The sequence below is a fragment of the Achroia grisella genome, unplaced genomic scaffold (genome assembly GCF_030625045.1).
Source record: "Achroia grisella isolate CSIRO2021 unplaced genomic scaffold, CSIRO_AGI_Agris_v1 utg1470, whole genome shotgun sequence".
In the NCBI taxonomy this organism is placed as follows: Eukaryota; Metazoa; Arthropoda; class Insecta; order Lepidoptera; family Pyralidae; genus Achroia; species Achroia grisella.
The window spans coordinates 509572-537147 of NW_026712639.1; the positions used below are offsets into that span (position 1 = coordinate 509572).

At 33.6% G+C, this 27576-nt stretch overlaps 1 protein-coding gene across 1 annotated transcript in view; it reads right to left on the minus strand.

Annotated features, from left to right (window-relative positions):
- Positions 1-27576, minus strand: part of LOC131855709 (WD repeat-containing protein 47-like) — a 41186-nt gene that overhangs the window by 5058 nt on the left and 8552 nt on the right. The window contains exons 3-4 of the mRNA XM_059207007.1: positions 27230-27331; positions 22418-22463 (exon numbers count right to left, since the gene is read on the minus strand). Of these exons, the coding sequence (XP_059062990.1) occupies positions 22418-22463; positions 27230-27331 (148 nt within the window). The remainder of the gene's footprint in view (positions 1-22417; positions 22464-27229; positions 27332-27576) is intronic.

The window sequence follows — 27576 nt, forward strand, 5'->3', positions numbered from 1 at the left end:
CATAAATATTGTAATTTCAAAAATAATGTATAGTAATCGTAGACCTCCTCTCTCTCTCTCTCTCTCACACACACACACACACACACACACACACACACACACACACACACACACACACACACACACACACATACGCATAATGTTTTACATATATACATATCAAATACAGGCATAGGTTCTTTTTGTTTTGTGCATTCTTTCTTTTTGTTTATAAGTTAAATTTTCTTTGTTTTTGGTAAATTTAAATATTTTGTAAATTTTTTAGACAATACGTGATGGGTAACGACATTGCATGTATTTTTATTTTTAATTTTAGTTTTTGGAATTATATATACTAGGTGGAGGGCGTCGATATTTGCAACACAGTTTTATACTTCTGTGAATATCATCGTTTCTTTAGTAAATTAGTACACATGTTTTCTGTATTAAGTAAATAAATAAAAATAAAATAAACATTGATATGATATTGACGACCTCGGTGGTCTAGCGGTCTAGCGCACCGCTTTACGACCGATGGGTTCGATTCCTCGCACGGCACAAACATTTGTATTCGTGAGTATGATCGTTTATATCGGTCTGGGTGTTTTCTATGTATAATATGTATGTATTAACAAAAAAAAAGTATCTGTGTATATGTATCAGTTATCTACACATAACACAAGCTTTAGCTAGCTTAACTTGGGTCTACATGACGCTGTGTGAATTGTCCTGAGATTATTATTATTATTATATTGTATTTTGTAAAACTTGTAATTATGTATACGAAAATATAAAGACAATCAGTCACAAATAGTTAATTTTAAACTTTCGTGTTTAATATACATTATTTAAATTATTAACCGGGTCTTAACACGAATAATTTTATGGCAAATAAAGGTATTAATCTCTCTCGACGTTTCGACTAGGTTGCACTAGCCGTGGTCACGAGCTGACTAAATACCTTTATTTGACATAAAATTATTCGTGTTAAGACCCGGTTAATAATTTAAATAACAGTCACAAATAGTTCAATATAGAGCTTTAAGAAGTGCTGAACAATTGAAAACTATATTTACAAATTTTAAAAATAACAAACTAAGGTACATCGTATAATATGAAAATTGGAAGAAATAAAATTTCCAAATATAAAGTGTTTTCTCCGTTATAAAAACTTTATACACAGAATAAATGCAATTTAATTCTTTCAAAATTCCGCTATTCTTACCCTGTTTTTTTTTTAATATTTTGACACTCATAAACATTAGATATCCAAACATAGACAAACATAGAGTCGTCATTGTTTAACAATAAATAACTAAATGAAGAAAGTGTGTACTCATCTCATATACTTGTTTATTGTTAAAACATGGTGATACAATCACATAAAGTGAAGTGAAGTGTCATGATAGCACGTGTGTATATGTACCGTACATACATTACGAAACACCGTTACACCACAGATGACAACCATATAATAAAGAAAGATCGTCTCTTGACATTTACCACCAGCCTACCATGGTGATTGTTGTATTATAGAACGGTTCACTTGTAATTATTTAGGTTACTTTTAGATTTTATATGAAGTCATTTGTCCTCCAACCTTGCATCCTTACCAGGGATGGTATGGATATGAAATTTCGGATATGGATAGGTTTCGGATGTAGGAATGATTATTATACCGGATACGGATACGGATGCGGATAGGAAATTATTTCGGACCATCTGTTAGTTTCGGATATAATTTTTTTAAGGAATTTCAAAAGTAAAATACAAAATGGTTACATAACGTGTCTCAATTAGGCTCCGCCCTATCCGATATTTACCGAGACATTTATTTCGGATTCGGATACAGTTACGGATATAATATACGGACGGATTTTTTATATCGGATATCCAATAGTTTCGGTTACGGTTACGGAACTCCCTAACATCACTGATCCTTACATACTGGCAGGGTTGCCATATACAACTACTTTAGTACTACCATATACTATTATTTTAGTAGGAGGATAACACGAGTGAGTTTAAAACTCCGTACTATTAGTGTTCTAGTAGTTTAGCACATCGGTTTATGTCTGCGAGTTGCGGTTTCAATTTCGTACGGTACAAACATGTGTATTCATGAGTATAATTGTTTGCAACAGTATGGTTGTTTTCTAATATTTACAAAAAAAATAACAAAAAGGTTAGTCGACATCACAGAAGACCGAAGAGCTGGCAGCGACCTCGGACAAAGAATTAGTCTAGCCATTCAAAGGGGGAACGCTGCCAGTATCTTCGGAACTTTGCCTAAAGGGACTCCTTTTAATAATATATTTTAGTTATTATATTATATTTCTGAAACTTTTTAATTTTGGGTTCTTAGTTGTACAATTAAGTTATTAAATATGTACATATATATTTACAACAAATATTAACTAAGTATAGTATATATTTCACATGTCTATTTAACATAATCTTCGTTTAACTTGGGACTAGATGACAATGTTTGAATTGACTTTGGAAAAACAAAAACTGAAAACTAAAATTATCGTTGGATCCTAGAAGGTTCTCGATGTAAGTTCGAGCTCTTTATTTGTCCTTCCAGCGTCCGTCTTTGGAACGACAAAAAAGGTTAACAATAAGCTCTTTCTTTGGCTATTTTGGGTTAGATTATAAAATAGTTTATACTATACAATTTTTTTTTTACCACGTAGGTGGCCATCGAGCATACGGTCCATCTCATGGTAAACGATTACCGTAGCCTATGGACGCCTGAAACACCAGGGGTGTCACGTGCGCGTTGCCAACCCTTAAGAAACCTTAATTATACCCTTCCTAAAAACCCACATGCTATAGTATCGTGAAAAAACCTCGGTAGGTAGTTAATTTCACAATCTAAGTGTACGCAGGAGGAAGCTCCTCTGAAACCACACTGTTCGAGACCACTTAGGTTCGAGCGTGTGGGGATGAATTCCCTGTCGATGGCGAGCGGTGCGATGGTAAAAGTTATTATTCCGCACAGTCGCGGGCACAGTTAGTATATATATATAGTATATAATATATAAGGAGAGAATGGATTTCGTTATTTGTAAAATAAAACGTCGGATCGACTGCACCGACTTAAGTACTTATTTCACGATATCAAACATACATTACACCATAGTTCCCGTTTTAATTAATTGGTATTGAAACGGAAACAACTTACAAAGCAACGCCGGAGCTGCTTAACACCGGAAATTGGTGAGACTGTGGTGGCCACACAGGCAATTTTTTACACCAAGTCTATCTCTATTGATTTTCTATAGTTTTTTATTATTTGCTTCCAAAGACAGACGAGTAGAGCTGTCTAACAAAGAACTTTATAATTAAAATATTTCATTATTGATGACTTATTTATTTGTGTAGTTGTAACGTCAGACTCAAATCTACGTAGTTGATACCAAAACCGTATATATCGACATGTGTTGCTTTTTTTCTATTGATGATAATAGAATGGTGCACCCGCTTGCGCAAACGGTTTATGCTGGCGGGGCACCAGTGGAGGGTGATAAGATGAGCATGAGGTCAGGTCAGTTAGTCCATCGTGACAAATTCACCAAGAATTTATCACGATGGTTTCCAGGGGGAAACGTGGAGGTCAATTTGACACGGTACATTGGTAGCAACATGATCATAAGTTCACATTACTAACAATCCCTTTTCCACATGTGTTGCGTTGAACATTTTGTAGTTGGTACACAGTTGGTAGTGTCTTTGACTACTTATATACTTCTTTACTTCCACTTTACGTTTTACTAATATGATATACCGATATTTTCTACCTTTTTAGGCTAAGCCTTTTTAGACAGCTCAGATAGAGTAAGTCTATTTTCAATTGAAAAAATCTTTCATTATTTTCTGAATGATAAAACGGTTTTTAATTACCTGTTGCTGTCATTATATTTATATATTGTACTGTATGTATTAATATGTGTTATAAGGGCAGAGGAAGGCCGAAAAAGAGATGGATGGACTGTGTGAAAGACGATATGGTAAGAAAGGAAGTAAATAACGAGATGACTGCGAACAGGGATGAATGGAAGAGAATAACATGTTACGCCGACCACAAATCCCCAAATGGGAGGAAGAAGCAGATGATGTATTATAGTATTTACCTAAGTTAGGTATAGCTTTGTCTTTTCCACCACTGTCCACAAAATTGTACAATTTTATATGTGCAATAAATAAATATACGCTAACTGTAATCAGAAATTTCAGGTTTATGAGAGTTTGAATGTTAAACATGGGTGCACCCACCCAGTGACAGAGACAAAATTAATAAACTCTGACGAGAGGTGATTCATAACTATTCTATTCGTTCTACAACTCAGTCGCAGTTGCAGTCTACAGGCCAGTTATTAATAAAATTTTACACATCTATACATATAAATAAAATTGGAGTGTCTGTTTGTAATATTGAAATAACCGTTTTTTACAACATGCATATGAATATAAATACGGTACATACACCAAAATAACATATTTTTATCATTTTTGTCTGTCTGTCTGTTTGTTCCGGCTAATCTTTGAAATGGTTGGCCGATTTTGACGGGACTTTTTTTGGCAAATAGCTGATGTAATAAGGAGTAACTTATGCTACTTTTATTTTAGAAAAAATCTCTAATTAACTTTCTTGTTACATCCCACGCAGACGAAGTCGCGGGTACAACAAGTTACACATATAAATGGAAAATTTCATATTTTAATATATATATAACAGTTACAGGAGTTGTAGTTTACGGGACCCGTGTAAAAGCGTTGCAATATCGCGAGCTCATAAAACTCATTACGGTAGACTTCCCGTTTAAATAATATATGCCAACAATAGCATGTCCTGTGCATAACTAGAAACTTCTGCTTTAACCAAAACAAAGTTACAGGGGCGTCAAAGTGCCGTGAGTCGCTGCTACAAAAGGATCGTACGGCGCTGTCTGACTTTACGGAGGCACTCTTTGTTCCTGCTTTCGAACGTACGGACGACAAGGCGTCATAATAAAACGTCAGACGCAATTTAAAAAGTAATTACGTGCCGTAAGTGCAAACATTTGGTACAATCAAAATATACATCAAAGGATTGCGCCCGTTTGTCAGTTGTTTGCCTGAATGGCAAATAACTTGATCAAACATTACTAGTTGTGGCACCTTTATAAACCCAATATTCGTGCAATTTCACAGTTCGTATTGTTTTTTCAGTCTATATAGTATTCGATTGCTGCTCGTGATTGAGTGTCACAAAGCATCGCAAACACAATATGCTGGACTACAAATATTTGGTTTATGACATTGTCACAAAGTAAATCTCAGGTTTTTCGCAAAGCGAAGCGTGCTTTGACCACTCACTATATTAAACGTTTTACACACAGGTTCCAGGTAAGCAATGAATAAAAAAAAACAGCAAATGTTGTACGATTGTTGTTGAACAATAGCAAATTAATTCCACTCTTTAAATCTGGAGATAAATTTGAGCTAGGCAACTATAGACCAATTTCTATTTTGCCAGTTCTAAGTAAAGTATTTGAAAAGATTATGTTTAACCAAATGTTAAAATACTTCAGGGATAACGGACTGCTTCACAGTCAGCAATATGGTTTCACTGCCGGCAAGTCTACTACTGATGCAGGTGTAGCGCTTATTACACATATATTCGAATCATGGGAAAACTCACAGGATGCTCTCGGCGTTTTTTGTGACTTGTCGAAGGCGTTTGATTGCGTAGATCATGAAACACTTTTGTACAAGCTCAAATATTATGGTATTAGAGATAATGACCTAAGTCTAATGAAAACTTATCTAGAGGATAGGGTGCAAACTGTAGATATTGATGGTGTAAAGTCTAAGGGAACTAATATAAAAATGGGCGTTCCTCAAGGTTCAATATTAGGCCCATTTCTCTTTTTAATTTATATAAATGACCTTCCCTACATGGTAGAGAAAGTTGCAGATATAGTGTTATTTGCGGATGATACTTCGTTAGTGTTTAAAATTGGTCGCCAATGTAATCAATTAGACGATGTAAATTATGCTATCTCTGCTATACTAAATTGGTTCACATGTAATAATCTATTATTGAACTCCAACAAAACTAAGTGCATTAAATTCACGCTGCCTAATGTAAAACAAGTAAATACGCAGCTATTGCTTAATGATGAAATAGTAAATTTTGTTAATGATACAGTTTTTTTAGGAATAACAGTGGACTCGAAGTTACAATGGGGGCCCCATATTTCAAAATTAGCCAGTAGACTTAGTTCTGCTGCTTATGCAATTAGAAGGATAAGGCAATTAACAGACGTGGCGACGGCAAAACTTGTATATTTTAGTTATTTCCATAGCATTATGTCATATGGCATACTGCTATGGGGTAAAGCTGCCGATATAAATACTATATTTATTTTACAAAAGAGAGCCATACGTTCTATTTATGGTATGGGTTCTAGAGAGTCATTACGTCAATGCTTTAAACAATCAAATATCCTCACCGTTGCCTCACAGTACATTTATGAAATTATTATGTATACAAGGAAAAACTTAGATAGTTTCAAGAAACTTAAAGACTGTACAAGTAGAAACTTACGCAATAAAAATAAGCTAATTTTACCTAAATGCCGTCTACACAAAGTTAGTAATTCATTTTATGGTAATTGCGTAAGATTCTATAATAAACTGCCAGAGTCTACGCTAAATCTTACAGAGAGGCAATTCAAATCTTATATTAAACAAATGTTATGTAAAAAAGCCTAATAAGATAGATGAATTTATAGATGATAGCAATATATAGCAAGAATAAGTTTATTTGCGGACAACGTTATAATTTTAATTTTCATACTGCTTTCTTGATATATGATAGCGTAGCGGCTTTTGTATTGATTGCCGCATGCATCCTTATGTAAAGTGCGAATACTGTAACTACCATATAGTAATTTTTGTAGCTGTGACGTGGTCGTGTGGAATGAGTAGTCATGCTCACTAAAATGTCCAGACATGTGGCGGCGTGGTGGGCCGGGTCAATGGGCTCCCTAAAATATGGTCGAGCGCAGTGATGACTGGCTCATCCGTCATACTCGTGAACGAGTGCTGCTTGTAGGGACTGGTCTGCTCTTATCACTACGACTGATTTAATCTTATTGCAAGATTATATTTGACCCAAAAAATTAGTGCTTGTTGGTAGTTTGTATTCACACGTTTCGACTTGTAAATGTAAACTTACAAGGATTATTTAAAAGAGCAACACACAAGTTTCTTGCTCGTTCTTCTTGTGATGAGACAGCTTTCCGAACGAGTGGTAGATAAAAAACAAATTGTTATGACTATTCAAAAGTGCTTAAATTAAGTTTATTTGAATAAATGATTTTCTATTCTATTCTATTCTATTCTATTCTATTCTATTCTATTCTATTCTATTCTATTCTATTCTTGTAGACCATTGGCTGATTTTTTTTCATTTGTGTTTTACAAATGAGATATTGTTAGCGTTAAGTTATTTTATTTAATACTAGCTGTTCCCGCGACTTCGTCCGCGTAGAATTTAACTTTATTTTACTAAAATAAAAGTAGCCTAAGTTACTACTTATTACATAGGATACCTGCCAAAAAAGTCCCGTCAAAATCGGTCCGGCCATTTCAGAAATTAGCCGGAACAAACAGACAGACAGACAGACAAAATCTAATATAAATCAATTAAGTAGACAGACAAAAATTGTAAAAAATATTATTTTGGTGTATGTACCGTATTATTTGTATGCATGTAGTAAAAAACAGTTTGTTAATACATTTTTTTTACATGTATAGATGAGATGAGTTGGTTTCGGAGCAGCCGTACGACATATTTTTCATGATAGCACTAATAACTTTATTCAGTGTTGTTTGTTATTTTTACATAGCTATTTCATATGTATTGGCTCACTATATGTTTTGTATTAACTCTAATTGTGGTGAGCAACTAACTAACATATCTATATAAGAATATAATAGAAATTCCTTTATTCAATAAACTTGCACTTCTTAATATTCGTACTCGTTATTTTAAACTACTGCTTCTTCAGAATCTTGTTTCATCATAAGAGCGAGCAAGAAACTTGCGTGTTGCGCTTTTAAATAATTGTTGTAACTTTGCATGTTTCAATTTGAAATGTGGAAATACAAACTATCAACTAGCACAAATTAATTAAAATCAAAATGTTAATAAATATAATGAGTGTGTGCTGGGACTCAGTAGAAGTGAAACTTCAACGGACACGTGGAAAAACGAATAGCAACATTTTTTTTTAATATTAATATACTTGCAAAATTTGAAAATGTGACCGTAAAACTTCGTAAAAATTTTGTGGCTCGAATATTCCTGTATATTCCAGTGTTCTATATAGAAGCTTCACTTCAATAATAGCAAATAACTTAATGACATTGTCAAATATCTTGAGAAAACTAAAATGTCCAGGACATACGACGGCCTGGCGTGCGTATTATTTGGGCTTCCTATTATATGGCCCAATACTGTGAATTCTATACTTTTATATGAACTCTGCTTCTGACCTTTAAAGTTTTAGATTTTGTCTGACTTTTAAAGTTAGCAAATAACGTTACATGGTCAGTCCGATCTGAACCCTACGACTAATTTACTTTATGAGTAACCATTTCGATACCTACTTAAACCAGTTTTACCTAAGTGCCGTTTGACGAAAGTTAGTAATTCGTTTTATGGAAATTGCGTAAGGTTTTACAACAAACTGCCAAATCTGTACTCAATTTGCCAGAAAAAAAAACTCAAATGTATTATAAAATATTTTCTTTGTAAAAAAGGTTATTATTAAACTGAAGAATTTATAAATGATAATGTTGTTTTTAACGCTGACAATGTTATCTGATTGAACACAGATTAAGTGCGTAGCGGTTTTTGATTGTCGCATGCCTAATCCATGTTAATGTAAATATCATTAAAATAATATTTATTTAAAAGAGCAACACACCATTTTCTAGCTCATTCTTCTTGTGATGAGTCTGCATTCCGAATGAGCGGTAGAATAAAAAACTTGACTATTCAAAAGTGCTTATATTAAGTTTATTTGAATAAAGATTATTTCTATTTCTATTTGATTCTAATGAATTTGTGATATTTGATCATTTATATTCACACTTATCTTCACTTAGTGTAAAATAATGTCGCTTCCGCTGTCTGTTGACTTAGATCTTTTAAACTACATAACAGATTTTAATGGAGTTTTTAGCAACATAGCTATCTATAATAGTTTACGTGGATATTCAAAAGTCCTTAAAATTTCTATTTCATTCAGTAACTCGCGTGAATACGTATCACAGACATAAGTAAGGACCTAAGAGAATCAAAAATAATTAAAATATCCATAAAATTCTTTGTATAATTTGTAATTCATAAAACGTTCTAATATTGGGAGGAATAACCATATTCTAGCCGGCTCATCGAAGACGAATTCACCGAGACAAGGTTGAGGTTATATGGCCACTTAAGAAGAGAGTCATGAACTATAATAGTCCTGAACACCAGCCCAGTGAGACCATGAATATTTCTTGGCAGTCCTTTATCAATAACGACTTTAAGGAAACGGAAATAAACGACTCGATGAAACAAGACAGATAGACAGACAGATAATTTTTTTATTTGTATCTTAAAACACACATATAGGCTTGAAAATAATGTCAGGACAATTCACACAGCGCCATCTAGACCCAAGTTAAGCTAGCTAAAATTATGGGTACTAGACAACTGATACAAATACAGAGATAATTTTTTTTCGTAAATACATACATATGATACATAGAAAATACCCAGACCGATACAAACAATCATACTCATGAATACAAATGTTTGTGCCGTGCGAGGAATCGAACCCGCGACTATGGGACGTAAAGCTGTGTGCTAGACTGCTAGACCACCGAGGTCGTCAACTTATAACATCACCTATCACAATCAAATAAGGGTAAACCTGCACATGTGTGCTACAGCAATACAAAACTGGTACATAGCTCAGTGTGGAGAATCACTCAAGGAGCAAATATTTAGAAAGAAAAAGATATCTTCTGTGTAAGCGCTCTACATCCTAGGTCTTGCCATCATTTACCATCAGATGAGGTAAGACCAACGCAATCCCATTATTAATAAAAACAATAGCACAGATTTTTACACACACAGCTATGTCCTCAAATTGTTGGAAATTACATTGTCTTACATACGTAATACTTTATTTATATTATTAAACGGACTTAATTTTATGGCTAATAAAGGTATTTACCTCTCTCGACATTTCGACCAGTTTGCACTAGCCGTGGTCTAGAAATTAGGCTAAAAATGGAAACCGAATAATTAGTATCAATACAAATCTGCAACTGTTGCAAGAGGCACGTAAACAAACAAGAGCTCAAAATAGTTTATAACTTCGATTCCCTTGAAAATACAAACAGTTGGTAGAAGGCACGTAAATAAACAAGGAGCAGTAAACAGCTGATAACTTGCATCTCCTTGAACATCTACAATTGCACGTACGCCTCGGATGCAACAGATTGCCAACAAGATAAATAGAATGGAAGCTGAGATTCACTACGTTTATTATTAAACTTGAGAATAACAAATGGTCCATGTTTAAGAGACTGTGTTTGAACGAATCAGTTATCTGTCTGTTTATGTAATAGTTATTATTTTTAATAATGTTATTTGTAATGGGGTTTAACAGGACAGTTCAATTTCCTTCTTAATGCACAAATAACGAATTGTCCCAGTTTCGCATGGAGGCATTAAACATCTTTGAATTTCTCAGATTGTTCTATACTTATAACACGCGTGTATTATACATATAAACCTTCTTGAATCACTCTATATATTGCTAAAACTGCATTAAAATCTGTTGCGTAATTTATAAGTTATAGGTTCGGTTATTATTTTTAAATTACGCAATGGATTTTAATCATGCAAAGTCGGTGACTTTTGTTATGCGATGTAAAAATACTCATTATTAATAAAAATTCAATACGAATAATTAAAGTAACAAAGGTAGGAACAATCTTTCTTCAAATAAACTCAAAAACTCTTTTAAATAGTCATATATATATATATATATTTATTCGACAATTACGCAAGTTCTTCTTACTCGAGCAAGAAGCTTAAGTGATTTTCTATGAAATAAATGTTTTTTAACATCTCATAGTTACAATTTTAATAATAACAATAATCTCAGGACAATTCACACAGCGCCGTCTAGACCCAAGTTAAGCTAGCTAAAGCTTTTGTTATGGGTACTAGACTGATACAAATACGTGGATAATTTTTTTTCGTAAATACATACATATTATCCATCCATATTATTATCCATTTCCAGACAAACTGACATCCCTTATTGTATTCTCTTAGGAGAAAAAAATTATATCTTTGTACGTCATATTTATTTATTTAATCAACAGCATAAAAATTTTGCTTCGAAAATTACGATACTTCCACACAACCTTTCATCTCCTCTTTCAATCCATTGAAATCCTTTTTTCGCATTATAAAATACACAATGTCCTTTTTCAGGGACTAGACTAACTGTGTACTAAATTTCATTCAAATTAATTCTATTGAATTTATTTGAATGAAATTTAGTATTTTTGGCGTGAAGGCGTGACAGAAAGACACACACACAGACAGGGTTACTTTCACGTTTATAATATTCATATGGAAGTAAGTATTACAACTGTGTTGCCCACACACAAGTTTCTTGCTTATTCTTCTTGTGATGAGACAGCTCTCCGAATAAGCGGTAGAATAAAAAAACTTGACTATTCAAAAGTGGTTATATTAAGTTTATTTGAATAAAGATTTTTTCTTTCTTTCTTTGTGTAATTGTATTTGAAAAGTGTACTATATTACCATAATACTGTCAGTAGCAATCTACGTCAGACATATATTATGAAAGGTATACAATAAAAAAACTTGACTATTCAAAGTGTTTATATTAAGTTTATTTGAATAAAGATTCTTTCTTTCTTTCTTTGTGTAATTATATTTGAAAAGTGTACTATATTATATATATAGTACCTAGACAATTGATACAAATACATTGATATATTTTTTTTCGTAAATACATACACATTATACATTGAAAACACCCAGACCGAAATAAACATACTCATGAATACAAATGCTTGTGCCGTGCTAGGAAGGGAACCCGCGACAATCGAACGTAAAGCGGTGTGCTAAACCGCTAGACCACCGAGGTCGTCATCAAACAATAACGTACCTACATCAAACAAATAAATATTGGTTAACATTACGTTTTAACTTTTTGGGGGATTTCTTTGTATAATTTGAAACCTTAACTTTGATTTACATTAGAATGTAGCATATAATAAATTTTGTACTGCGGTTGGGTTATTGTCAGGTACTTAAACATGTAGCACTACGACCTGCAGAAATCTATTGTGAATTTCCTTAAAGTTCGCTAACTAGACCAGTCGAGTACAAGAGCAGAGATCTATTGTGAATTTCCTTAAAGTTCGCTACCTAGACCAGTCGAGTACAAGAGCAGAGATCTATTGTGCATTTCCTTAAAGTTCGCTAACTAGACCAGTCGAGTACAAGAGCAGAGATCTATTGTGCATTTCCTTAAAGTTCGCTAACTAGACCAGTCGAGTGCAAGAGCAGAGATCTATTGTGCATTTCCTTAAAGTTCGCTACCTAGACCAGTCGAGTACAAGAGCAGAGATCTATTGTGCATTTCCTTAAAGTTCGCTAACTAGACCAGTCGAGTACAAGAGCAGAGATCTATTGTGCATTTCCTTAAAGTTCGCTACCTAGACCAGTCGAGTACAAGAGCAGAGATCTATTGTGCATTTCCTTAAAGTTCGCTACCTAGACCAGTCGAGTACAAGAGCAGAGATCTATTGTGCATTTCCTTAAAGTTCGCTACCTAGACCAGTCGGGTACAAGAGCAGAGATCTATTATGCCTTTCCTTAAAGTTCGAGTATAATAGCAGTGTTCGTTTATGCATGAGTGGGCTACAACCACATAGGATGTGTAGTAGCGTTCCTCTTCAGTTTGGCAAAATCTTCAGATTTTTGTTGAGCACAGGCATATTTGCCATGTGTTTATTCAATTTGCAGTGACCAGTGAAGGAAGAAGAAGTGAGGTTTTCTAGAGAGACTACAGCATGGGGTTTTTCAAGAAGAGTATATTAAGGTTTCTTAAGGGTCGACAACGCGCATGTGACACCCCTGGTGTTTCAGGCGTCCATAGGCTACGGTAACCGTTAACCATCAGATGGGCCGTATGCTTGTTTGCCACCTACGGTGTATATAAAAACAAAAAAACCTAGTCATGGTGCATATATTGTTTTAAGGCCATATGAATAGTCTATTGGAGTATTGATTCGAGTGGGCCGTTAATAGGGCTATTAAGTGTACTAAAATAAAATATATATATTATACAAGCTGGCAAACGTTGTTTCGCCATAATTTATATGGATAAAATCGCGATGAAAGAATAGGGCTTGGTTGTATAAGAGTGAAAATTTGAAATTTTATGTGTTTTTAATGCACAGTATAAAAAATAAAATTGTTAGGAGTGGACAACCCTTATCAATTAATGATATGAAAAATAGATAGTAGCCGACTCTCGAGTCTCGACCTACTGGATATGCATATAAAATTTCATAAAAATCAGTCAAGCCGTTTCGAAGGAGTATAGTAACTAATATTGTGACACGAGAATTTTATAAGATATACGTCCAAATTTGATCCAAACATCGTGTAATTCCGATACAATTATTTTTATTGTGCAACTAGATCGAAATTACGACGCCTCGAGCCGAGGTTCGTACTCCTAGCGGTGCCCTCAGACTAAAGTCGCATCCGCCAGGAGTTGGCCTTCAGTCGCTCCATAAGTCCTTCCTTTGGTTTGCTGTGCCATCTGCACTCTCTGATGCACCTGCACTCTCGTCCGATGAATCTGTACAGACCAGCTGCGGCCAACAGTATTAGTTTGGAAAAAAGCTAACAAGCTAGGCTGTAATATAATATCCGTGGCATCGCTCATGCGCTGTCTCATTCTAAAAGACTAATGTCATGACTCTTAACTTTGAAATTTCACTGCCACAATACTGTTAAATTCGAAAAAGGGACTGTAAAAATATTATGGTAATTGTTAAAGTAAATAAGTCAGCGTGACTACTTTGGCCTTTGTACCCTGTACTACCATAATACTGTCAAATTCAAAAAAGGGTCTCTAAAAAATGTTTTAATTCATAAAGTGAATTAAAAGTCAGATACAGTTGTACCCTGTAATTTCACTGCCATAAAACTGTCAAATTCGAAAAAGGGTCTCTAAAAATTCTAGGCCCATTAATAAACTAAATAATAAGAATAATGATTGCGAGGGTTGGTTTGTAACCTGTTTCGGTTGTAGGATGAGGTTATGCAGCGAATTTACAATAATAGAGTTACATCTTAGTCTTGTAATAAGGCATTAGAAGTATAACATATGTCACATCATACTTTGATGTCTTGTCCTTGATTACTCAACTAAAAAAATACACCAACCAAAAATAAGCGACTAGAAATTCCCCATTCCTTTAGATAGACGCGCATTTGCATGTGTTGATTGATCTCAGGGTTGCCAACCTTATGATAGGTTTTTTAACATTCTAGATATTCTTTTATATTCTAAATATCGTTTCAGTGGGGACTGGGGGCCCTTTGTATCCTCGGGGCCCTGGGCTGCATCCCTTTGGCTTTAGGTAGATCCGCCCCTGCATATGTGTGTTAATACTGGTTGGCAATAAATATTTTTCTTTCTTTCTTAATTTTGAGAATTGGAATAACGGATTTACGCTTACTTAATCTAAATCCACCTTAAGATTTAAAGTCAACGGCCTTAGATCCCAGCCCTGTATGTATTTGGAAAGGCAATGACTTTGCTGTGTGCGCTGCACAAACAAAAAGTTATTTTGCGAAGGCATTCCAACACAAACTAATAAAACACTTTAGAACAAACATGTCAAAGAAACATCCATCGATTTTAGAGTTCCCAATAAAAAACTGAATATTAAAAACGTTTTTTTAAATATATATATAAATAAAATTGGAGTGTCTGTTTGTAATATTGAAATAACCGTTTTTTACTAAATGCATATGAATATAAATACAGTACTTACACCAAAATAACATTTTCACAATTTTTGTCTATATGTCTGTTGGTGTGACTACGTCGGCGTGGAATTTAACTTTATTTTTCTAAAATAAAAGTAGCATAAGTTACTCCTTATTACATCGGCTACCTGCCTAAAAAAGTCCCGTCAAAATCGGTCCAGCCATTTCAGAGATTAGCCAGATTAGCAGACAAAAATTATAAAAAATGTTATATTGGTGTAAGTACTTATATTCATATGCATGTAGTAAAAGACGGTTATTTCAATATTACAAACAGACACTCCAATTTTATTTATATGTATGTATAGATTATAAATGGGTTTGCATTTGGTCTTACGTCATCTGATATGAACTGATGGCAAAAACCCTAAGATATAGCGCCCTTACCCAGAAGAAATCCATTCACCCTACACAAGAATCCGGGGTTGTTATTTTCCAGGAAACAAAAGCCGGAAGTGTGTGTCCCAATTCGACAATGGACTCATAGGCTAGACTTGAGAAGAGATCTACAACGATAATGGGCTGTCGTGGTTATGATTAAGATGCAAATACAAATAAATCTCTATATATGTGAAGTTACCACTAGTAATGCCCGCGTCTTGTACCTTGACCAAATAAAGAAAAAATATTTAATAATCTAACCCCAAAAAAACCAACGAAAAAAGTTTTATCGTTCTAGCTTCAAAACTGACGAACTTCTGCACAAACTTTCATCCCCTATTGTATTTTAACCCCTTAATGGTTATTTATATATTCAATCAACAGCCTAATATATTAATCTCATACTTCTTCTATCTTTAAAAATAACGATACTATTGTATCTTTCACATCCCCTTTCAATCCCGTACAACCCTTTTTTCGCATTAAAAAGTAGCCTATATCCTTTCTCACGGTCTAGACTATCTGTGTACAAAATTTTATTAAAATCGATTCAGTAACTTTGGTCCTGAAGCGCCACAGACAGACATTAGAATATTAGTAAGGATTAGTTTAACTGTTATTTATACTATTTTAATTTAACTTAAGTTTATTTCCCATTACAAAGATTAATTAAAAGAGCAACATACAAGTTTCTTGCTCATTCCTCTTGTGATGAGACAGCTATCCGAATGAACGGTAGATTAAAAAAAATGGTGATGACTATTCAAAAGTGCTTAAATTAAGTTTATTTGAATAAATGATTTTCTATTTTATTCTATTCTATTACAAAATGAACAACCATATATGATCCATTGAAGTAGATCTGTAACTTGAGTTGAGAGATCAGTTTAAACTTCGAATAACAAACATTGGGGTACAATATTTGCCCGGCGTATAACAAATGAAGAGCTAATGTTTACTTTATGTATTTACATCTGAATGAACCAGTAGAAATATATTTATGTTACTTGACATGTTTTTATTTCAATGCAAATGTATTAATTTCATTTCAGGATTTAAGTTTTTTTTCTTGTATAGTGGATATTAAGTTGAAATTCCTAGAATTTTCTAGGGATGATAATGGAATGTACTCGCCTGGGTCACGCTTTGGCTTTGCGCTGGCGGGGCAACAGTGGATAAGATGAGCATGAAGTTAAGTCAATTAGCTCATGCCAACTTCACAAGGATCATAATGGTTTCCAGGGATCCACGTAGAGGACAACGGTCAGTAATAAAGTAAGTAGTTAATATTAGCAACTATAAATACTCACGTAGAATGTAATTTAAAGTCGCCGACGCTATCTGTTAGCTTATATCTTTTAAATTGACGACCTCGGTGGTTTAGCGGTCAAGTACACCGCTTTTCGACCATTGGTCGCGGGTTCGATTCCTCGCACGGCACAAACATTTGTATTCATGAGTATGATTGTTTGTATCGGTCTGGGTGTTTTCTATGTATAATATGTATGTATTTACAAAAAAAAATATCTATGTATTTGTATCAGTTATCTAGTACCCATAACACAAGCTTCAGCTAACTTAACTTGGGTCTAGATGACGCTGTGTGAATTGTCCTGAGATTATTATTATTATTATAAATTATGCAAGTGAATTTAATGCAGTTTTCATTAATCATAGAGTGATACATATAAAAATATATATTCATATAAAAACAAGTGTTTTTGAAGACTACAGATTTTAATATATATCCAATTATATTCATAACTAACTGTTCCCGCGACTTCGTCCGCGTGGAATTTAACTTTATTTTTTCTAAAATAAAACTAGGCTAAGTTACTCCTTATTACATTAGTTACCTGCCAAAAAAAAGTCCTGTTAAAATCGGTCCGGCCATTACAGAGATTAGCCGGAACAAACAGACCGACAGACAGACAGACAAAAATTGAAAAAAGTGTTTTTTTGGTGTATGTACCATTCATATTCATATATGTATGTAGTAAAAAACGGTTATTTCAGTATTAGAACCAGACACTCCAATTTTATTTATATGTATATAGATGTATAAATTATCTGTTTGTTCTTTCAAATTCAAATTCAAAATATCTTTATTCGTGCAGGTCTATTACAGACTCTTATGATATGTCTAATCTACCGTCAGTTCGGAATGATATCGAGATGAGAAGAACTGACAAGAAACTCAGCTCGTATTTTTCTCAAATAATAGTGGAACATGTTTATAATAATACACAGTCATTAAAATTCAAAATTGGGAGAATAGAGTGACCACCAGCACATGCTATCGCAAAGAACAAAAAATCTAATCAGTGTTCACAACCTGAACAGACCAGTCCCCACAAGCAGCACCCGTTCACGAGTATGACGGATGAGCCAGCCATTTTTATAACTTTGTATAATTGTTTGTCTTTCTGGTGCAATAAGCAGTAAATAAATAAGAAAATTAGCTATTTTCCGTATGTACCAAGGTATATATACAAAGGCACGATACGTGTACCTCTTTCTCACAATATTATGTGAGAGGCGCTAATGCCCTAAACACCACGCTTTGCAAGCCGTATGTGTCTGACTCTCAGAAGTTCTACATTAGTCCTGTCAGACATACACGTCTGCCGTACGCGATTTGGTAGAAGGCCACAGCAATCACAGATGACCGCAAACGATACATTTGCATTATGTTTCGAAAGCTTGGCCAATCAGGAACAAAATCTGAAAATTTCTTGGCTTACTACAAACAATAAATTGAAATAAATGAACGTCAGACAGATCGATACGGCTTGTTGAGAAAAAAAATATATAGGGCACAGACATATACGTGTGACATAAATAATAGAGTCTTTCCGGGAATTTTGAAAAAAAAAAATTTATGTGATACATTAAGTTTCCTTGATACATATTTAACTAAATTATCTAATAAAGTAACCATGGTCGATGTTAAAATATTTCTGATATTATCGTGTCGTATCAAGAATTAAAGAGCATGATGGAAGATCGCGGAAAGTGGCAAGAGCTCCACCGACAAGAGCGTAGCTCTTAAATTATGAATGAATGAATGAATTATCGTGGCAATTAAGGTGTTAAAATCTCACCATTCTGTACTCTATGTCATGGCATTAAATTTACGGTGTATAGATGTATAATACTATAGTTATTGTGAAAGTAGTATAAATATATATTACGTCGGATACCTATATAATGTAGGGATCAAATAAAAGTGAGTTATATAATGCAGTTTGTCATTTATCTTTGTCCGGATTCAATTCCCACAATACTATTTGAAAAAAATACCTAAATGAATAATATAATAATAATCTCAGGATAATTCACACAGCGCCATCTAGACCCAAGTTAAGTTAGTTAAAGCTTGTGTTATGGGTACTAGATAACTGATACGAATACATATTTTTTTTTAAATACATACATATAAAACAGCCAGATCGATACAAACAATCATACTCATGAATACAAATGTTAGTGCCGTGCGAGGAATCGAACCCACGGCCATCAATCGTAAATCGGTGTGTTAGACCGCTAGACCATCGAGGTCGTCATAACCTAACCTAAGTGAATAAGTAGTGTGTGCGTGTGTTGGTCATCAAGAGAACCATTTGCTTTTATCAATAATTTGGAAAATGTCACCTCTGAAAACATATGGCAAGAATGAGAAGAATTCAGTTTTTTTTAATTTATTTTGAAACCTGTGGATCAATATATAGTGTAAAATAAAGTATCGCTGTCGCTGTCTGTCCCTATGTATGCTTAAATCTTTAAAACTTCGCAACGGTATTTGAAGGGGTTTTTTTATAGATAGAGTGATACTAGAGGAAGGTTTATATATATAATACATATACACTATTGTACACCCAGGCGAAGCCGGGGCAAGTAGCTAGTCATCAAATAAAAATCATGAAGTGCAGTTCAGTATTATTCTGCTTATAATAGGAAATCTATGAAGTGATGTATCGGAGCAGTTTCAAGATGGTTCAGAGTAGTATATCACAAGTTTTACCCATTTAGGTATTATTTCACTGAACTACTTAATGTATTTATGTTATTTTGTTTAATTCTAGTCCATCAATCAGATAATATTGTCAGAATGTTATCTGATTCAACAGAGATTAACGGCGTTAGAAACGCAGTTAATCTCTTACTTACTAGTTTCTATGTTAATTGTCGCATGCCTAATCCTTGTTAATGTAAATCAATATTTATTTAAAAGAGCAACACACAAGTTTCTTGCTCAATCTTCTTGTGATGAGTCTGCATTCCGAATGAGCGGTAGAATAAAAAAACTTGACTATTCAAAAGTGCTTATTTAAGTTTCTTTGAATAAAGATTATTTCTATTTCTTACCAAAACAGCACTCCGCGTTACTAATAATCCAATTTGTAGAGATGAGTGAGTAATATAAGCTATTTTATCGAATTAGATGTTATTTCGTTGAAGTCCATTTATCTACGTAATGCATTTATATTATTTTGTTTAATTCCGCTACAACATGTGTGACACCACAATTATTCAGTGCGGTACTTGACTACCGTCGTGACCTTCTTTATTCTTCTCTATTCTTCTATTGGTGATCAAATTCCGACCGTTAAGTAGTGAATATCATCACAAAACAAGTCAAAAAACTAGTCCTTTGGAATGACAAAGCATGTGATACACAACGGGCGTCCCGTGATGACGTGATGTATGTGATGCTGTTGAATATATGCGATTGTGGCCAATCACTGACAGGTGAACTGTTAGTCATCTCGCTGTTCCAATTAATAATAATAATAATCTCAGGACAATTCACACAGCGCCATCTAGTCCCTAGTTAAGCTAGCAAAAGCTTGTGTTATGAGATAACTGACACGAATACATAGATTATTTTTCGTAAATACATATTATACATATAAAACACCCAGACCGATACAAATAATCATACTGAATGCTGTAGATTACAAGAAACTACATGAATTTTATCACTATATTATCCAATTCTACCTATGAATAAGTTGCCATTTGGTATGAAAGGTCAATAAGATACTCTTACCAAAATAGCTCTCCGCGTTGCGAATAAACCAATTTGTTGAGATGACAATAGAATAGAATAGAATAGAATAGAAAATCATTTATTCAAATAAACTTACATTGAAGTACTTTTGAATAGTCATCACATTTTTTTTAACCTACCGCTCATTCGGAAAGCTGTCTCATAACAAGAAGAACGAGCAAGAAACTTGTGTATTGCTCTTTTAAGTGATTTTATTCTTACTTTACATTTTTTAGTTTAAGTGTGTGAATACAAACTATCAATGAGAGAGAGTAATATGAGCTATTTTATCGAAATTTGATGAAGTGTGTTCTACCAATTATACAACGGAGTGTGTTCTGAGGAATTGTTCGACGTGATGCCTACAACCACCTTTTACAATCGCACCGCTCGCCATCGACAGGGAATGAATCCCCACACGCTGGAACCTAAGTGGTCTCGGACTGTGCGGTTTCAGAGGAGCTTCCTCCCGTGTACATTTAGGTTATGGAATGAACTTCCTGCCGAGGTTTTCTCACTAGACGCATGGGGTTTTTCAAGAAGGGTATATTAAAGTTTCTTAAGGGTCGGCAACGCGCACGTGACACCCCTGGTGTTTCAGGCATACATAGGCTACGGTAACCATTTACCATCAGATGGGACGTATGCTTGATTGCCACCATCGTAGTATAAAAAAATGTTATTTCTCTGAAGTCCATTTCACTACTTCATGGATTTATATTTTGTTTAATTCCGCTACAATTCGCATGTTTGTGATAACTACTGGTAGAATACGGGTGTGGACTCAAAATTCGATCACCAATAGGGAAGGTACCGTAAGGTCGAAATTATAAATCTATATTAATAATTTCGCCAAGGGGTACGATAGACTCCAACGAAATCTTATGTGAATAACAAAACATATAAAAATGGATTATGGAGTATTTCGTTAAATTCTAATGACACTGACAAACAAACCGCAGTCGCCATCTTTTCATTTCACTAGCATTTTCTTCGGTCGTTGACGTTTCGCGAAAATATTGTTTTTGACACTTTTTTATGTTAAAAGAGTATGTGTCTTTTCTTTAAACCTGAAATTGGCCGATTGCGTGACAAATTTGGCAATTTTTTTTATTAATTTGTTTTACGGCTCTGGATACAAGTTCTTTTTAGCCCGACTTAAAATTTACAAAAAAATAAAAATTACTTGTATAAAAATAACTTTTGCACTTTTTATTTAGCAAATAAAAAGTGCAAATATTTATAAAACACAATGAACGAAGCTTTACAAATCTATGCCTTGCTTACGTTTAATATTCCATGAGAACCGATGACTACAGAAATATCTACCCACATTTCACCCGAGCGAAGCCGGGTTTTCATCTAGTTAACATTATAAATCCATTATACTACATAATATGAAGCAGAGGTTAACTTTTAGTACTATGGTCAATTTTGATATTAGGAGTCCAGGCGTAAAAATTATTTCCATTCAAAGTGGCAAATAGTATAATACCCACACAATGGTATTTTTTTTCCGTATAAACTATCAATAATAGCGCGTTATTAAGTGATCACATTAATTTAATTATAATTAATGTAAAAGTGTTTTTCTTTTTTTAGAAAAAAAATAAACGTTTATGTAGTATAAAATGCTACCGCAGTCTGTTCGCTTAGATCTTTTAAATTATGCAACGGAATTAAATTTAGACGTAGATACAGTGATTTATATGTGTAATACATGTATACCCGTGCCAAGGGGCGGGTAGCTAGTTCATAATAAATCATATTCTAATATTGATTGTCGCTTCCCTACAATAGTATAAAATAATGAAGCATAAAAAAAAAATTCTTACGTTTGCATTGTCTCCAATGTCTGGCGATTTCGGGATGTCATTTTTTCTGAAATTAAAACAAAAATATTTATTATTATTAGTGCAAAACTGTGTATGTAATAATAATATATAATTAGTACCTACTTTAAATAATGAATTACTAGATATCAAAATCCTCCCAAAACTTCATGGAGCTTTGACCATATACTATATATACTCGAAATAGTCTCTCTAATAGAAATAGAAATAATCTTTATTCAAATAAACTCGTTACAAGCACTTTTGAATAGTCATATTTTTATTCTACCACTCATTCGGAACGCAGATCACAAGAAGAATAAGCAAGAAACTCTTTAAGTAAGGAATATTAACGATTTTTTAGTATAATTAGAGTGATAAACATATTAACAAAATTTTATATAGTTAAAGTTAGTATAAAGTAAGTTAACAATTACATTCGTTGCCTCAACGGTAACAAAAACATAAATTTAAATAAACAGAGATGAACAGACCGCGTGAAGCATGATATGGTAAGAAAAGAAGTAATTAATGAGATGACTGCGAACAGGGAAGAATTGAAGATAAAAAACAGATAAAACAAAACAAATGAATTAGATAAGGAAGAAACTGATGATTGTGATGTTGATGTGTGTGATGATTGTGATGATGATGATCAAAACCTTAATTAAAAACTTGAATATAATATTTAATACAATGTCTTATTATAGTGGCTTCGAATGGCAAAAGATAGGAACACATGACAAACTGATTTCCTCTTATTAATTGTTTAACCAGTTGTTGTGTATTCAATATTTTTTCTATTTGATTATTTAATTGAAGTAGTGCTAATTGGTAGTTTTATATTCACACACTTAAATTTAAAATGTAAAGTAAGAATAAAATTATTTAAAAGAGCAACACACAAGTTCCTTGCTTGTTCTTCTTGTGATAAGATAGCTTTGCGAATGAGCGGTAGATTAAAAAAAATGTGATGACTATTCAAAAGTGGGAGTCGTGTCGTATCAAGAATTAAAGAGCGTGATGGAAGATCGCGGAAAGTGGCAAGAGCTCCACCGACAAGAGCGTAGCTCTTAAATTATGAATGAATGAATGAATTCAAAAGTGCTTCAATGTAAGTTTGTTTTAATAAATGATTTTCTATTCTATTCTGGAGGATGCCTTTGTGTCTAAAGGACACGTTGACTCAAGAGACTGGTGAGCAGAATTAAAAGTAACATAAACATATATATAACTAATATCTGTTTTATCTTTTAAACTTGTAATTAAATATTTTTGTTAGATTTTATCATTTTGTGTCAATTAATAAAGGCTTTTAATTTGAATTTGAATTTGAAATCAATGAATTAAAAAGTAAATTCAGAATTTGTGAATTAAGTAGCGTATCTCAAAATCTACATGTAAATAAAATTGGAGTGTCTGTTTGTAATATTGAAATAACCGTTTTTTACTACATGCATATGAATATAAATACGGTACATACACCAAAACAAATTTTTTTGCTATTTGGTCTGTTTGTTCTGGCTAATCTCTGAAATGGCTGGACCGATTTTGACGGGACTTTCTTTGGCAGGCAGCTGATTTAATAAGAAGTAACTTAGGTTACTTTTATTTTAGAAAAATTCTTTGTTAAATTAGAATAATGAAGTTAAATTCCACCGGACGAAGTCGCGGGAACAGCTAGTGTATTAATAAAATTAAACTATAACTGTAGTGCAAAAAAAAATATTTACGACATTTTACGTTAGTAATCTAATACTATTATGATATATCTACATAGTATATAATAAATGCCACCCCCAAGAGGATAAAATAGGGGATGAAAGTCTGTATGAAACTTTGTCAATTTTAAACCGATCGGGCTGAGACTTTACATGTATAACACTACTATGACGGTGCATGCATGCAGGTGCACCATTCCGTTATCATCCATAAAAAAAAACACTACTATGACGTAGGCATCCTCTAAGAAAGAATTTTTATAAATTCCACCCCTAAGGGGATAAAATAGGGAATGAAAGTTTGTATAAATGTTCTTAGATTTTCGACTGATTGAAATGAAATTAAAGATTGGAGCTACTATTATGAAGACGTTCGCTTAAATAGGATTTTGATAAATTCAACCCCCATGGGGATAAAATAAGGGATGATGCAGGATGTAAATGTATTAGTTTGAACCTATCAGTACCTAATTGAACGAATAAATTAAGACGAACAGAATATTTTTTAGTTCTTTAGGTTATTTTTATTTTAGAAAAATAAAGTTAAATTCCACGCGGACGAAGTCACGGGAACAGCTAGTTCAAAATAAACTTAATTAAAGCACTTTTGAATAGTCATCACATTTCAATCTACCGCTCATTCGGAAAGCTCTCATCACAAGAAGAACGAGCAGGAAACTTGAAATAGATCTTAGTTTCTGTTTACTATAGGAATTCCTATGTAACAGTCCGTTTCTAATAAAGATGATTATCCATAATAATAATATATTTCAAGTATATAATTACGTACATTATCGGTAATCATAATTATGACACCGTAATTTGTCAGCTCTCAAGAGAAACCGGCACAATGGCAATTGGCGACTAAACATTCGTATCAAATCGTCTGCTCACTCTACCGATGAAAGAAATGAATGAGGTCTGGTGTACCGCTAGCATGCATCGGTGCACTCGACTATGTTAATGCACATCTCAAGTTATCAACTATATATGTATTTTTTTATTCCATAAACTAGCGTGGAATTTACATTTATTTTTCTAACATAAAAGTAGCATAAGTTACTCCTTATTACATCGGCTACCTGCCAAAAGTCCCGTCAAAATCGGTCCAGCCATTTCAGAGATAACAACAGGAACAAACAGACCGACAAACAGACAGACAATAATTATAAAAAATGTTATTTTGGTGTATGTGCCGCTAAATGCGGTACTTATATATGCATATAGTAAAAAACGGTTATTTCAATATTACAAACAGACACTCCAATTTTATTTATATGTATAGATGATTACTAATTTAATTTATTTCTAATTTATTTATGATTACTAATTATTTTATTATCAACATTCTGTTGCACGACATTTTAATTGAACACACACCGACATAAGCACTCACATATATATATTTTTATACACATACCCAAAAATACAAACTCATGTATATACTGTATACTTAGATTTATATCCTGGCAACAAGTTTTGTAATAATTAATTATTTGTTTAGTTCAACTTTTAGCACTGTTTAGTCTTTTTGATTAACATATTGTTATACTATATTACTTGTATGTGTATATACTTATTACTATGTCAATTGTTATATGTCATATCTTTGCTAAACTGCATTGCTAAGATAATTAATTATTACCCAAAAAACAATTTTGAATCAAAGGTAATTTAAATCGGATGTTTCTTTATTAGTGGTAATCCTTACTTAATCCGCCCCAGTCTCGCACGTTTTAAACCACTAGTTATGTTGACGACTTAGGCCCTGATGCCGGACACCGATGGTTCAGGGAAAGAACCCCAAGTAGTGCCCGTGACTTGTGCATCGGGTGTAGGTTTAAAGGGCCCTTTTAGAATGCACTAACACTTATCTTACTACTTATCGGGTGTAGGTATAAAGGGCCCTTTTAGAATGCACAAGATAAGTGTTAACTTGTCTTCACTACTTGTGACCCCCATGCCTACAATATTCATAATTGCCTATCTCTTATTTGTTTTTATAATAACATAAACACTCGAACGTTTTCGCTCCAAACTCCCGCTACGTCAGTTCCATCCATCCATCAATCTACTTGTCAATGTCACAAAGATTATTAAGGCTCTGGCTTCTGCCGTTTCGTTTCAGGTTACTCTGAATGCCTTAGATAAAGAATCATGATTATTGACTTTACCATTTTTAATTAATATATTAACACACGGATATACATGTATTATACATATAAACCTTCCTCTTGAATCACTCTATCTACTGCCACAAATTCCATTTAAATCCGTTGTATCGTTTAAAAGATCTAAGCAAACAGACACCGTAAGCGACTTCATTATATACCGTGAAAAGATAATATATTTGTGGCACATCGTTTCTATGTACCACTAGCTGTACCCGCGACTTCATCCGTGTGTTACAGTGACCTTGAGGATTCTTCCATTCCTTCATCACCCCTTTCAACCTTACGCCCCTTTTTCTTTAATTAAGTTCGGCCAATAGTCTAAAAATAAGTTTAAGCTTCTGGTTTTAAAAATTACAATACTTCCATACAACCATTCATCTCCTCTTTCAACCCTTTACAACCCTTTTATCGCATTAAAGAAGCCTATCCTTTCTCACAGTCCAAATTATCTGTGTATCAAATTTCGTTTAAATTGGTTCAGTAGTTTTGGATAATTAGGATGGATTGGATAACTAGTCAATGTTTCATAACTCATATAATATAACTAACTTTGGCTGCGGCTTCGCTGGCTATAATTTATCCCTTTAGGGGTGGAATTTAGCAAAATCCTTTCTTAGGTGATGCCTACGTCATAGTAGATTTATGCATGCAAAGTCTCAGCCGAATCGCTTTAAAATTGACAAAGCTTCATTCAAACTTTCATACCCAATTTTATCCCCTTGGGTGTAGAATTAATCAAAATCCTTTCGTAGCGGATGCCTATGTCATAACATCTACCTGTATGCCAAATTTCAGCCCAATCCATCCAGTGGATTGGGCTGTGCGTTGATAGATCACTTATGTCTATGTATATGAGTTATATATATAGATACCGTGAAGTAGTACTAGTAATAATACAGTAGTATATAGTTGACATGTACCTAGCACACTGCTCCTGATTCTGTATCTTGTTCGGAGTGGAATTCTGTGGATAGTTTGCGGCCGCATTAAAACCTAATGCAGCATCACCTATCTGCTCCATCCTGGAAATCAGAAATAATATTTTTTTTAATTTTTGTCATCAACAATTAATATCCTTAATAAACCGTTTGACGAAAGTTAGTATTCATTTTATGGAAACTGCGTAAGGTTGCATAACAAACTTCCAGAGTCTGTCCTCAAAAATCAGAAAAAATATTTTAATGTCATATAAAATAAGAGTCATAGAAAATAATCTTGAAAAGTTAATAAGTAATATGTTTTGGTAGAAAAAATCTAACTTAAAATT